This window comes from Rhamphochromis sp. 'chilingali' (genome assembly GCF_963969265.1).
Source record: "Rhamphochromis sp. 'chilingali' genome assembly, chromosome: 10".
In the NCBI taxonomy this organism is placed as follows: domain Eukaryota; kingdom Metazoa; phylum Chordata; class Actinopteri; order Cichliformes; family Cichlidae; genus Rhamphochromis; species Rhamphochromis sp. 'chilingali'.
Genome location: NC_137937.1, coordinates 8,681,292 through 8,695,718, shown reverse-complemented (window position 1 = coordinate 8,695,718; position 14,427 = coordinate 8,681,292). Strand labels below are relative to the sequence as shown.

The following is a 14,427-nucleotide window of genomic DNA, read 5'->3' as shown; positions in this document are numbered from 1 at the left end:
ATCGGACCACCACATCCTTAGTGAGTGGTAGACCCAGCAGAAAGGACAGCATGAGCCACCGAAGGGGCTGTAACGTCCAACCGATAAAACCGCACAAAAGTGTGCGTTGATGCCCAACTAGCTGCTGCACAAATATCAGCTACAGGCACCCCTTTAAAAAGAGCCCATGAGGTTGCCATCCCCCTGGTGGAATGAGCTCTCACTCCGTGGGGAAAAGCAAGACCACCAGTGAGATAGCTTCTATAATCCAGTGGGACAGCCTCCGTTTGGACAGAGCTCTACCTCTATTTGGATCAGCGAAGCAGACAAACAGCTGGTCACATAAACGCACATTCTGAGTGCGCTCAATGTAGGTGCGTAGCACACGCACTGGACAAAGAGAATGCTGCATCCTCTGCTCCTCAGATGCAAAAGGTGGGGAGCAAAAGCTCAGCAACTCAACTCCATTGAGCTATAAGATGCAGGCATGATCTTGGGAAAATAGGCAGCATTTGGATGCAATACGACCTTGTGGCCATCAGAAGAGAACTGTGTGCAGGAGGGATGCACAGAGAGTGCATGAAGGTCACCCACTCGCTTTGCCAAAGCCAAAGCGAGAAGTAATGCAGTCTTATACGAAAGAAATTTCATATCCACAGACTCAATGGGTTCAAGGGGGGCTACAAAGGGCCTCCAGCACCAAAGACAAGTCCCAAGCAGGGACACTGGACTTAAGCACGGGCCTCAGCCGGCGAACTCATTTCAGAAAACGTATGGCGAGGGGATGTGCACCTAGTGTCACCCGGTCAAAGCCAATATGACAAGCAGATAATAGCTGCTAAATAAACCTTAATTGTTGAAAATGAAAGGCCCTTATCCAGCAGCTCCTGCAGGAATGTCAAAACATCCACAATAGAGCACTGAAATGGGAGAATGTGATGGTCCTGGCACCATTGCTCGAAGGCTCGCCATTTGTAAGCGTACAAGCCTCTAGTAGATGAGGCCCTAGCGCTCTGAATTGTCGCTATCACACTAGGTGGCAAACCCTTAGCAATCAAGTTTAACCTCTCAGCAGGTAAGCATGAAGGCGCCTCAGATCTGGGCACGGATGAAACACTTCTCCTCCCGCCTGAGAGAGGAGATCCCTGCGGAGAGGAAGCTGCCAAGGACTCACTGCTAGCAGGCTGATTATCTCTGCATACCACGACCTTGTGGGCCACCAAGGGGCCACTAGAATCAGAGAGAGGGGGAATGCCGACGCACTCTCTCTAGAACTGGAGATATCATTTCCACTGGGGAAAATGCATACAGGAGCACGTCTGGCCATTGGTGCGCTAGCGCGTCCAAACCCAAGGGTGCATCGTGGTCGATTATGGAGAACCATGCATATGCAGGAACCATGCAGGAGCGCTGACGGGCATGGTTCCGGCTCGTCATCGGCTAATCCGTCAACGTAGTCCATGTGGTCAGCCCAGCTAATTGCGGGGACATAGACCGGAAAATCCTCGTCTTCGGACTCGGACGAAGCCGGGGCTCCAGACTCAGAAAGGAGAGGGTCATGCCGTGCGACAGCCGAGCGTCCCAGCACTTTTTCCACAAACGTCACCCGTCTTTCCAGGGTCGAGCGCCGGAGCTGGCGACATAACGCACAGGCTTCGGGCTCCGTCAACGCTCTCCTAGCGTGGACGATCCCCAGGCAGACAGGGCAGGCATCGTGCTGGTCGCTGTCGTGCAAAGAGGAACTGCATCCCTGAGGGCAGGGGCGAACAGAAGATTTCTGCTTTGCTCGCTTCGGTTTAGAGTACATTCCAAAACACAAAGCAAAACGCTGCACGGGAAAAACTTGAAATTAGCGCTCCGCGGGCAGCCTACACACCAACTGCGCGGTGGAGGCTAACACCAACAGGGGCAGTTAAGCTAAGTTCAAGTCGGCAGACAACGGAGCTAACTAGCATCAGCTAGCTAGCCCAACTCAGCAGAGGTGTTCTCAGCGAGGTGAAGAGCGTAAGAACTGAGGGATGACTGTGATGACAGCGGCTATATGTGCAGGCGGGGCCGTGCACGTGTCATCACACGTCATCTGCCTTAAAGGCGTGATTAAAGGTTTCTTCAGCCAGGACACGCGAGGGCGTGATATCCCATACTTATGTGTTGTACCGAGTGAATCGACTGAAAGGGAACTCTAAATTGCCCATAGGTGTGAATGTGATTGCGAATGGTTGTCTGTGTGTACTGGTGACCTGTCCAGGGTGTACCCTGCCTCTCGCGCTAAGACAGTTGGGATAGGCCCCTTAGGCTCCCCCTGCAACCCTTAAAAAGGGATAAGTGAGTGAATGAATGAATTACTGTTGTACATATTGGGGATTACTAACTAGCTTGATTAAGTCTCTATTTGCTACATGCCCTTGTTCAGACACCTAAATGCAGCTGTTAGCTAAGATGTTCAGCATGTTCATCAGTTATATAATGCTCTAAAAAACCAACCAAATCCCTGTATTATTGTAGGGTCTCTCCCACAAGACATTTGACGTGGCTGCTATTGTGTATGTTTCTGTATGTTTAGATTTGTTGAAATGGTCTTAAATCAATAATTATACCCTCTCAGCCATTTCACATCATTTCTTTGTAAAGAAAACAGATTCAGCCTTTAATGCTCAGACATCCATTTAAGACTTAATCAAAAGTAAAGTCTTTGTTGGTGTCTTTTTATGAATTCAGTGGGACAAAATAAATGTAAGCATCAAAATGTAACTTTCTATGGGGTCTTTTTGCAACAAAATACCTTCATATCTCATATTCAGAGAGCTGAAATTAATTTGGCTATGGTTAGAGAACATAGAAGGAACTTATTTGCAATTTTGTTTCACGGCTCCCGATCCAAGACCAATTCTCCACTTGTAGTTCACAGATATCAGGAGATGTGAATGCAGAGTAGATCTTTTAACTTGGGGAGAAAAGAGGTCCATGAGAGCCTTGTATAATGAGTTTCTTTTGAGAGGTTACTCTTAGAGAAAGTGTGAAATGAACAGCCAAACTGGAAGCCAATTTCAGCTTCCCTGAATGAAAGCCTTTAATCCAGGATGAATCCCCTTGATCTACAGTAGCTCAGGTAGACAGGCCACAGTACAAAGGAGCATCAACTAAATGCTCCTGCACCGTGATACAAGCTCTCCTCTGGTGAGCTTCACAAAGACATTGCGATGCAGCTCCGAAAACAAGTTAGCATTTAACTCTATCCCACCTCCCGCCTCTGTTGCACTTGTTTCTACTTTCACATCCGACTCCTCTGTTATTTTCTCATAGGTCAGAGAAAAGCTCCTAGAGAGCAGATGATGAGCTTCATTATTAAGCCGAGCAATTACATCCCTCCCGGCCCAGGCCGCAGCCAGGCGCTCCCTCTATTTATTTCGTTAAGATAAGACAGATCGAGGTGGAATAGTAATGCAGCGCCTTGTAGCTCAGAGGGGAGGAGAGGTGGCATTTGGGAAGCAATAGGGGAGAGGGGATGGGCGATGCAGACCCACTTTCTGTTCTCCACGTATCATTCTTGATTAACCTCCAGAGCAGGAGAGCACAACAGAGCTGCAGATAGCTCCCCTCCGAATGAACCTGCCGCTGTCGGGCTGACTGTTCGGATGAACACAGCATGTCATGCTGAGTTCAAAGTGTATCTGTGTGTATGTGTGGATGCACACATACTTTTAATGACAAGGCCTGCTGATTGGTGGACGGAGAGATCTATTGGGAGGATCAGCCCTGAAGCCAGGAGTCTGATTTGCTGGTGTCACGTGATCACCAGGGATATGCCCGGTGGCACACTTAATCTATATAATTGCACTGATGAGATGCTCAGCAGAGGAAAACTTCCGTTTCCCACAGTCAGGCAGGTAAGAGTCACCCACAGGCGGGAGGAGATCATGTAAAATTGTGACACCTAAGCATGACTCAGCAGACAGATTTTCCTCCTTAGGGCACTGAAGCACTCCATTTGTACTGAGTCACCTTGACATCAAATGACCATTAGAGCCAAGCAATGAGACACATGAGCAGAGGGGAAAAAATGCTTCAGCTGGCAAGGACTTGATCAGCACTGTCCTCATAAGTCTTGGTGATGGCTACAGTGTCACCCGTTTACATTGCTCTTCTGTCCTCTAATTGCCCCTCGACACCCACATTTCTCAGCATCTAATCATCAGGAAATGTCATCAAGAATAAGCTGTGCATGTGTATGTGTGTGGGTAGTTAAGTAGATAAGGGAACCTGGCTGGTGTGAGGACGTGACCTTCAGGGGCAATTCGGGTAATGAAATCACAGGAAGGAAGTCCTGATGCCGGGGGCCCACCTGGTAACCCCTCTGTCAGGGCTGACACTGATGACCGCATCCTAAGTGAAACAAATGTGCCAATTAGGCAATTCATTCCTCACATCCTCTACCACACAACCACTGGCCTAATTTGTATTTGTCCCTTCATCTTTTTCCCCCATCACCTCCTCCTTCTCTCCCTCTCTTTGTCTCTGTCTCTCTCCTCCCTTCTCTTCCGCTTGGTGAATCTTTTCATCAGTACCCAAGGGCTGTTAGTGGCAGACAGACAGCTAATGTGCAGTGTGGCCCCACACTGGGAGGGCCAGCTCGTGCCACATATTAATTGCCTCTTTCAAGTCACGGATTTCCCCACAGGGTAAAATTGAAATAAATACATAAAAAAAGTTGGTGGTGGTGGTGGTGGGGGGGATGGATGTAGTGCGGTGTGGGAGGGTGCCAGGACTCGTGTCATCCCTTCAGTGACGGATGACTTTAATCATGAGAAATTAGACCCCATCCCCTGCCCTGCTCCTCTTACTCTCTGTTTTCTTATCTATCTAACGATGCTAGGCCGCTTAACCTCTGATGAAACCCCCCGTGTTAGAGGCCAGTGTTAAATTATACAGAAAAATCTGCAGGCCCTCAGTCGCACTGTAAAAAAAAGAGAAATTCTCATTCTAACTTGGAGTGGCACAACTGGTTGAAATAGAAGTTCGGAAAAATACAAAATGAGAGAAATGATTACTATGTTATGACGTTCATTATCATTTTTATTCATGTCAATATATACCTGCAATCCATCATCCCTCAGGTCTGTGTGTCATTTCTATTTACCCAGTGTTTGCATGCCCACAGGCGCTTCCTATTTGCATCCAGCCTGAGTGTTGTTTATTATCAAGGGTGGCTGCCTGTGCTCTTCCTATAAATCCATCAGCCCAGCCCATTTTGCTGCGCTATGAATGTAATTTGCAAATGCAGCGATGCAGCTCCCTTACCAGGGTAGAAGCAGTAAAGCGTCACTAAGTTTGTAATTCATAATTAGTTTTCCTCTCTGTTGCTGGTAATTGGTTATAGCACATCCTTTGACTGCCTAATGGCTTTAGCGTTAGTGGTTATACTGCCTAGTTGTGGCTAATCGGCAGGGTGGGCCTTGTAAAATGTAGCTGATCAGCAGTTATGTGTATTGCTGGGCTTTTTTAGGGGTGCTGAATCCAGATACAGGATCTGCTACTAAGATTTGCACGTTGAGGGTTCAGTATGCTCGAAACAAACAAAGTGTTGCTTCACCATGTCGAGCCAGTGCTCAAGACAGGAAGTGTGCAGTCTATTAATCTTATTTATCTGTCTTAGACCCATTGTTTTAGCATTTCTGCCCTTTAAACCAACTTTCTTCTGACAGGCTGCCCCTTGCAAGAAAAGGATATGAATAGCAGGGCTTCTGTGTGTTCTGTGGATGTCTTCAGTCACTGACAGCATGAAGAGCCAGGAATAGAGAAGCAAAGCATAATAGGGGTCCTTTAATAAATGTAATAAAGGACTTGTATAAATGTAGTATGTTTATAGTAAAGTATGTAAAATTTGAGTCGCCACAAGACAATTTAGTTAAATGGAAAACGGAGGTTTGCATGTGGTTAACACTGTGAAAATGTCTATTTTAACCCAAATCTAATTCTATTCAATTCGTTTTCATTTATATATTGCCAAATCACAACAACAGTAAACCTCAAGGCACTTTGTATTGAAAGGTAAAGTGACCAATTACTTGGCAACAGTAGGAAGAAAACACAGAGTGATGTGTTAGCTCAGAGAGTGAAAAGAGGTGTGTGAAGAAAAAACACTCAGTGAATCATGGGAAGGTCTATAGCAGCTTAGCTAAGGGAGGATTCAAAAACAAAAGTTTTAAGCCTAATCTTAAAAGTAGAGATGGTGTCTGAATCCAATCTGGGAGCTGGTTCCACAGAAAAGGGGCCTGAAAGCTCTGCCTCCTATTCTACTATTAAATACTCTAGAAACCACAAGTAAGGCTGCAGTCTGAGAGCTAAGTACTCTACTGGGGTGACACGGTACTATGAGGTCTGATTATTCCTTGTTGTAAGGAGAAGAATTTTAAATTTAATTGTTGATATAACATGAAGCCAATGAAGGGAAGCTAATATAGGAGAATTACCCTTTCTTTTTCTAGTCCCTGCCAGCATTCTTGCTGCAGTATTTTGGCTCAACTGAAGACTTTTAATGGAGGTTTTAGGACAACTTGATTATAATGAATTACAGTAGTCCAGCCTACAAGTAATTAATGTATGAACTAGTTTTTCAGCATCACTCTGAGCAGGATTTTTCTAGCTTTAGGGATATTGCACAAATGCAAGAAAGGAGTCCTACATATTTGTTTAACATGTGCATTCAACCACATATCCTGGTCAAAAAGATCTAACCTACAGCGTAAGCTATTCCATTAGTTTCTCAACTTTTAAGCCGCAGCATTTTGCTTGTTTGTTTTGTTTTTTTCTGTTTGTTTTTTGATCAGAGGGTGGACTACCAAGTCATCAGGAAAAGGTAGCAAACCTGGTTAGCATAGCTGCTAAGTAGTACAAAGCTACAGACTGATAAAGTGCTAAAATCTCTATCACCAAAACTCAAGAATAAACGTCTTGGGTGGGCTGTACCCCACATATTAAAATGCTCTAGAAGGTACCAACAGCACAAACATAGTCTAGTTTAGTAACACAGAACTAAGGCCTAGCACCCGATTGGAGCAGCCTGTGTTAGCAAACCTGTCCATTAACTTTAATCCCAAGCAGTATTTAAATCCCCCCACCGTAAAGCTCTGATGAAAGGGGAAACTACCCATAGAGGTCAAAGACCTTGTTTATAAAAGGCAGTTAACATGTTTTTAAGGCTAAAGTTTGGCACTTTACCATGAGAGTGTATGGGGATTGATTTGCTTTTTAACCTAACCATAAATGGCAAAGAGAGGAACTGCATTTTTTGGCTCTTCCATCTTTGGCTTCTTTTTATAGCCTCAAATAGGTAAATCAAGATAGCCATTTGATTAAACCAACCCTAACCCCTATACCCTATCCAAAGCTCTTCTGTTTGTCAGAAAATAAACTTTATTTTGAATACATGTCAACATAGCTATCAGTCATTATTTCCTGTGTTATTGGATTGCTTTAAATCTTGGGTCCATTTGTCTGCCCATTTAACATGGTGTTAAGTGGAATTGCTCTAGTGTGTTGTACTTAACTATGATGTTAGTGATATTTGCTGCAAACACTCCTCATATGAGTACTATATTACCACTCTTTGACAGGTGGAGTGGCTGAAAAATGAAGAGCTGGTGAGTTCCCTGACGGATGACAACATCGACACCCGAGCCGACCACAACCTCATCATCAACGAAGCGCGCCTGTCCGACTCAGGCAACTACACCTGTCTGGCCAGCAACATTGTGGCAAAGAGACGTAGCGCCACGGCAACTGTGATAGTCTTTGGTACGCCATCGTAGCAGCTGCTTATTGCCTGCTACAACACATTACAGAGTAGTGACACAATGTTTACATGGCACTTCAGATCAATTTGTTCGGCTTCCTGTGCCCCTATACACAAGTGATTAAGAGACCCGTCTCTGTGTTCCCACTGAAGAGCAATGTTTCCTCTTTATTCAGATGAATGTATTATTCAAACACTCAATTTACTGCCTCTCATTTAAAATCAATGTGTACTTTATGAAAGGAAATAAGCCAGTGTGTCTTAATCTCATTTAAAAGGAGTGTTGCTTATTAAGTATTTATTTGCCAGAGGCCTTCCAGAAACGTGGGTTCGCCAGCTTTGATAGCACTGCTGAGCAGAGAGAGAGAAAGACAGAGAGATCATAAAGTGCTTCAGTCACAACGCTAAGCGGTCGACTCCAAACCCGTCAACCAGTATGAGTCAGTGTCGCCTTTAGAAACGACGTTTCCGTTTAATGGCTGCTTTCTTTGCTTTCGCATAGTTCCTTGTCTTTATCTTAATCCAAGTGCAAGAAACACTGAACTGAGCAATTACGAAACAGGGAGCTGTATATCCAGCGTATTGCGCTGTGCTCAATCTGCTCCTACCGTTATACATTGTTGCCTTGCACTGCCTCTGAGCCTGCATAATCATTAATAACCCCAGCAGCTCTTGTTAGAGTGTTTAACTATGCCAGAGTTCAGTAAAAAGTATTATTCATTGCCGTGCCCTCACTCTACTTCTTTTTCTTTTCTTAACTTTGCTGGACTCTCTCCAGTGAATGGCGGCTGGTCCCTGTGGACGGAGTGGTCGGCCTGTAATGCGCCATGTGGGCGGGGTGTCCAGAAGCGATCTCGGACCTGCACGAACCCGGCACCACTGAATGGCGGGGCCTTCTGCGAGGGCATGTCCGTACAGAAGATCACTTGCAACGCGCCCTGTCCAAGTTAGTTCTACTTCTCAGTTTTTGCTTAGATTAAGCACAGCTTAATGGGGCTGTGAAGATACAAAAAGTAGCTTTTGCTACGTGTCAAAAACTATTAATGCTTGGCTGAAAATAATTAAGCTGGTAAGTCCGACAAAAATGTTCACATTAAATGTTCTAATGATATTAGCGCATGATGACTTAATTATCTCCAATTCTATCACTTCTGTTTTCAGTTGAATTTATTGCAAGGCTGTTTAATTCTATTTGAACAATAACAGTAACATTTAGCTATCGCTGACATGTAGAGTGACGTTAATAAGCTTCATTCGTGCCTCATTAGCATTGCAGGCAACCAATAAAGGGACTGCAGTGGTCAGTTCCAATAGTGGCTACACATTATTCCTTTGCCAATGAGAGAGAGCACTGCTATGCTCAAGAAACTACAAACAATAAAAAGAAGAAGGCAGATTTATGATGCAAAGTAAAGTGACTAACAGAAGCAGTGGTGAAAGAGGTTATATGACTCAGTGCCCAGCATGCAGTTCAGTGGGAGAAGGTGAGCTTAGGTGCTTGTTGAGAAAATGAATTTTTACCTTACAAGAGCAAACAGGGAGGGATTTTGTTGATCTGGGGAGGTTTGTGCTCACCCAGGCAAAGGTTATCCTTTATGGTGAAGGATGCATCAACACACAGACATATCTGCAGAATTTAAATGGATACCTGTGACTGTTTCTTAAACAAAAGGCTGCTATTGAGTCAAAACTAGTTTCGTTGCTCTGGATAACCACAACAGGCAAATAATAATAATATTAAAATAATTAATAATACTCATAAATTTGTCTTGTGTTTTATACATATGTAAAAAAAAAAAAAGCCCCAATGCACACACTTTTCAAATTCTTAAAATTTGAATAGCAGGCATTACAAAAAAAAGGTGTGTGTGTGTGTGTGTGTGTGTGTGTGTGTGTGTGTGTGTGTGTGTGTGTGTGTGTGTGTGTGTGTGTGTGTGTGTGTGTGGCAGGGGGGCACTTTACATGGACTTTTATGTAGAATATTCTTTGTCACCGACACATGATCTGATATTGCCGTACTGGGATTATTCTCTTGTACAAACTGGCTCCTTTAATAGTCTAGACATCCCACTGTGCACTTAGGGTCATATGCAGTCCTGCAAAACAATAACAGCCTAAATCTTCATAAGTAATTCATAAGTGACTATCAGCTATTACAATATACAATTACAATTAGTTACTTTTTTTAACCAAACACTAAAAAAAAAGCAAATGGATCAGATTTACTAAAAGTGACCTTTGATCTTATGAGGCTGCAGGTATTTAAACTACACAAAAATATGTGGAAGTTTGTTCTTTAGGCTACCTGCACTGAATAATCCCCTTTGAACTTGTTGCAGCCTCCAACAGGTCTGCACACCTCCAGCAACTCATGGCCATAAACTGTAGTTTCTGTGCTCTGGTGTCTAGGACTGTTGTTGTTGGTGAAACATGGAACAAATCTGATCAGACTAAAAAAAAGCCAACTTAATCAATCAATTTTTTCCTCATAAAATACTGGGTTTCCTCATATTTGGCATGAGAGTATGAGAATGAAGGATGAAAGAAAGTTGGCAAAGCTTTAAACTGTAAAAATATAGTACACATGAAACACTGTTGATATATCGCATTGTCTGATGACATTAACAATAAAAGAAAGTAGAGTGATCAGCTCTGCTGCATCAGTTGCATGCAAGCTGAATTAACTGAATTTATTTTTGTTGAATAGCACTGAATACAGACCTGAGGCAGATGGAAATGTCATGCTTCTCAGGTGTTTAGTAATAACCAAACAAATTAAAATGTCAGAGAATCAGTACTGAAGTGGATATATCAGTCTGGACTAAACTGGGGGATGACTGACTGAACTTCTTGGATTTAGCCATTAAATTAATTAAACATTTTAAGTATTCGATGCTGACAAATGATCAGATTTATATATATAACACCCAGCACGCCCCTGCGGGCGGTTTATCCTTCAAGCTCGGGTCCTCTACCAGAGGCCTGGGAGCTTGAGGGTCCTGCGCAGTATCTTAGCTGTTCCCAGGACTGCGCTCTTCTGGACAGAGATCTCCGATGTTGTTCCCGGGATCTGCTGGAGCCACTCGCCTAGCTTGGGAGTCACCGCACCTAGTGCTCCGATTACCACGGGGACCACCGTTACCTTCACCCTCCACATCCTCTCGAGCTCTTCTCTGAGCCCTTGGTATTTCTCCAGCTTCTCGTGTTCCTTCTTCCTGATATTGCTGTCATTCGGAACCGCTACATCGATCACTACGGCCATCTTCTTCTGTTTGTCTACCACCACTATGTCCGGTTGGTTAGCCACCACCATTTTGTCCGTCTGTATCTGGAAGTCCCACAGGATCTTAGCTCGGTCATTCTCCACCACCCTTGGGGGCATCTCCCATTTTGACCTCGGGACTTCCAGGTTATACTCGGCACAGATGTTCCTGTACACTATGCCGGCCACTTGGTTATGGCGTTCCATGTATGCCTTGCCTGCTAGCATCTTGCACCCTGCTGTTATGTGCTGGATTGTCTCTGGGGCATCTTTACACAGCCCGCACCTGGGGTCTTGCCTGGTGTGATAGACCCCAGCCTCTATGGATCTTGTGCTCAGAGCTTGTTCTTGTGCTGCCATGATTAGTGCCTCTGTGCTGTCTTTCAGTCCAGCTTTGTCCAGCCACTGGTAGGATTTCTGGATATCAGCCACCTCCTCTATCTGCCGGTGGTACATACCGTGCAGGGGCCTGTCCTTCCATGATGGTTCCTCGTCTCCCTCCTCTTTCTTGGGTTTCTGCTGCCTGAGGTATTCACTGAGCACTCGGTCAGTTGGGGCCATCTTCCTAATGTATTCTTGGATGTTCGTTGTCTCATCCTGGACTGTGGTGCTGACACTCACCAGTCCCCGGCCCCCTTCCTTCCGCTTAGCGTACAGCCTCAGGGTGCTGGACTTGGGGTGAAACCCTCCATGCATGGTAAGGAGCTTTCTTGTCTTTATGTCAGTGGCTTCTATCTCCTCCTTTGGCCAGCCTATTACCCCAGCAGGGTACCTGATCACGGGCAGGGCGTACGTGTTGATGGCCCGGATCTTGTTCTTACCATTCAGCTGACTCCTCAGGACTTGCCTGACCCTCTGCAGGTACTTGGTGGTTGCAGCCTTTCTAGCGGCCTCTTCATGGTTCCCATTTGCCTGTGGGATCCCCAGGTACTTGTAACTGTCCTCTATGTCTGCAATGTTGCCTTCTGGTAGTTCAATCCCCTCAGTTCTGACTACCTTCCCTCTCTTTGTTGGATATATATATATATATATATATATATATATATCCTATTTTTCAGGTCAGTTCCTCTCGCACTCAACGATCCTTCTCCTATCGTACTTGGGGCTATGTACCCAATCTCGGGTGGGGGTGATGATATCTCCCCCCTGACCTGGCGTCCTGACTCCTCCTTGCCGTAGCATTTGTGTTGTACCTCGTCAATCTCTAGCTGTGAGAGCAGAGAGAGAGAGAGAGAGAGAGAGAGAGAGAAAGAGAAAAGTCATGGATGATGGAGTATTGTCCATTACCTCTGCTAAGAGAAGAGAGATAATATCCTTACATAACATTTTTATTTGCTACAGAGACACTAACACCTAAAAATACATTTGCATGCTTCAAAAAGTACAATTTGGAGGAAATGCATTATAATCACTGCCCTAAATGTGCTTAAATCCAACTTTTAAATCAAATTGTTATGCCAATGAGTTCACAAACAGTATTGTGCATTAGCACTGAGAGAGTTGCTGTACAAATATTTCCTTCTTATGATGATAAAAAAAGGTAATTTCTTGCTAATTTGCCAGTGCAAATGTATGAATTTCTCATTCCATAGTCATTTTTAAGTGACAGGTTTGTTCAAGCATATATAATTGGCCTTTAGCTCTGTACATTGTTAGTGAGATTATTTATATGCACATGTATTACAGATATGCGCAAATGCTCTAATCTTTGACATTTAAAATCAGCGTGACAAAATGAGATATGTTTGATCTCTACATCCTGACAGGCCCAGTTATTTCTGCATGAGAGGGAAGTTGTAAATGAACTTCTTTTGTAGCCTAATCGAATGGCACCAGGTGAATACTCCGCTCAAACTTTCTTCTGTAATTACACATAAAACCCACACTCACAGATTGGTCATCACAAACTGATGTCAGTCATTGGTCATCATAGTTCAAGTCTGATGTATAAGTGAAAAAAGAGGAGCAAAGTAAAGAAGACAAAGGGAGTAGGTTGCTGTAATTGTTTTGCACATTTTGGTATTCCTTTATTGTGCAGCAATGCAAAATACTTAGGTGTGTACTTTTGCTTTTAATGTGCTAAAAGCAGTTCATTAGCAAAATATGTTCAAGTGTTTTGGAGTTTTCCCAATTTGGTCAACCTGTGGTGTGGAAATATACATTTAGGGTTGGCTTGGAAGATGCCAGACTAATAACTTATGCAGGAAAATGTTCTTGAAAATCAGAGAAGACAGATATGAATAGATTTCAGAATAAATTTATCACTTAAAGCCGTTTTAGCAGCAGTTTCGCACATCATCACATTCATTTTCACACGTGAACAGAAAAAAAAAGGTAATTCAGTTACAAGTATATGCCATGAGAGTTTTGTCTGGGAAGCTTCAGATGGACAGATGGAGACCGAAAGTTTGGTCCAGTTTAATGGCAACACCAGAGAAGGATCAAACATTGGAAGAAGAAGGAGAAGGGGCAGAAGTCAAGCAGAGAGAATTAGTCCAGATGAATACTCATTAGTTTGTAAAATAAGTTGAGGGAAAAACCAATTAGTTGTTTTTAATCTGGGATATGTAATGAAATGCTATTAACGGCACAAATTATAAAGTATAATCAGAAACCTTTCATCAAAGTATTTGACATAGCGCAAAGAGAAACCAAAGTGACCTGGCCAGAAGGACAGATGAAATGCCATAATATCATCAGCACAGTGCTGTCAGTTTTTAAAAGTAATGAAAAAATAATCTGCTACGGTAGATTCCTATGAATGCTGTTTACTTTTTTTTTTTTTTTTTTTGCCTGTCCCGTTTGGCTCTTTTGCCATCAGAATTATTGTCTAAAGGCGAAGAAAGATGCCCAACGGATTTACTTTACCAAATTGACCATCCCAGCCTTGCCGTAATGGTCCATTTGATTCACCTTTTATTGTTTATTTTATTTTCACTTGCTGAATACGGGACAGACTTGACTGGGGGAAAGAAAAGGGAGAAAGAAATGAATGCTGTTTACTTTGATGATGGTCTTTTTATGGTTTCTGCAGTGATTCACCTGTAGTACTCTGTCTTTTTTTAACCAAAATCTATAAGTCTCCATACAATCTTGAAGGCGTACCCAGAGATGCTGAGCACTTGTTGGCCCTTTTGGCTTCACTCTGAGGTCCATCTCATCCCAAACCATTTCCATTGGGTTTTGGTCAGGTGACTGTAGAGGCACTCCATCACTCTCCTTCTTGGCCAAATTGCCCTTACACAGCCTGGAGATGTGTTTGGGGTCATTGTCCTGTTGAAAAATAAATGATGGTAAACGCAAACCAGATGGGATGGCATGTCGCCGCAGGATGCTGTGGTAGCCATGCTGGTTCAGTGTGCCTTCAATTGGGAAAAATTCCCCAACAGTGTCA

At 43.8% G+C, this 14,427-nt stretch overlaps 1 protein-coding gene across 1 annotated transcript in view; it reads left to right on the top strand.

The window, feature by feature from the left end:
• Positions 1–14,427, top strand: part of unc5db (unc-5 netrin receptor Db) — a 298,720-nt gene that overhangs the window by 178,293 nt on the left and 106,000 nt on the right. Inside the window, exons 5-6 of the mRNA XM_080894516.1 lie at positions 7,593–7,773; positions 8,550–8,717. Coding sequence (XP_080750642.1) covers positions 7,593–7,773; positions 8,550–8,717 — 349 coding nt within the window. The remainder of the gene's footprint in view (positions 1–7,592; positions 7,774–8,549; positions 8,718–14,427) is intronic.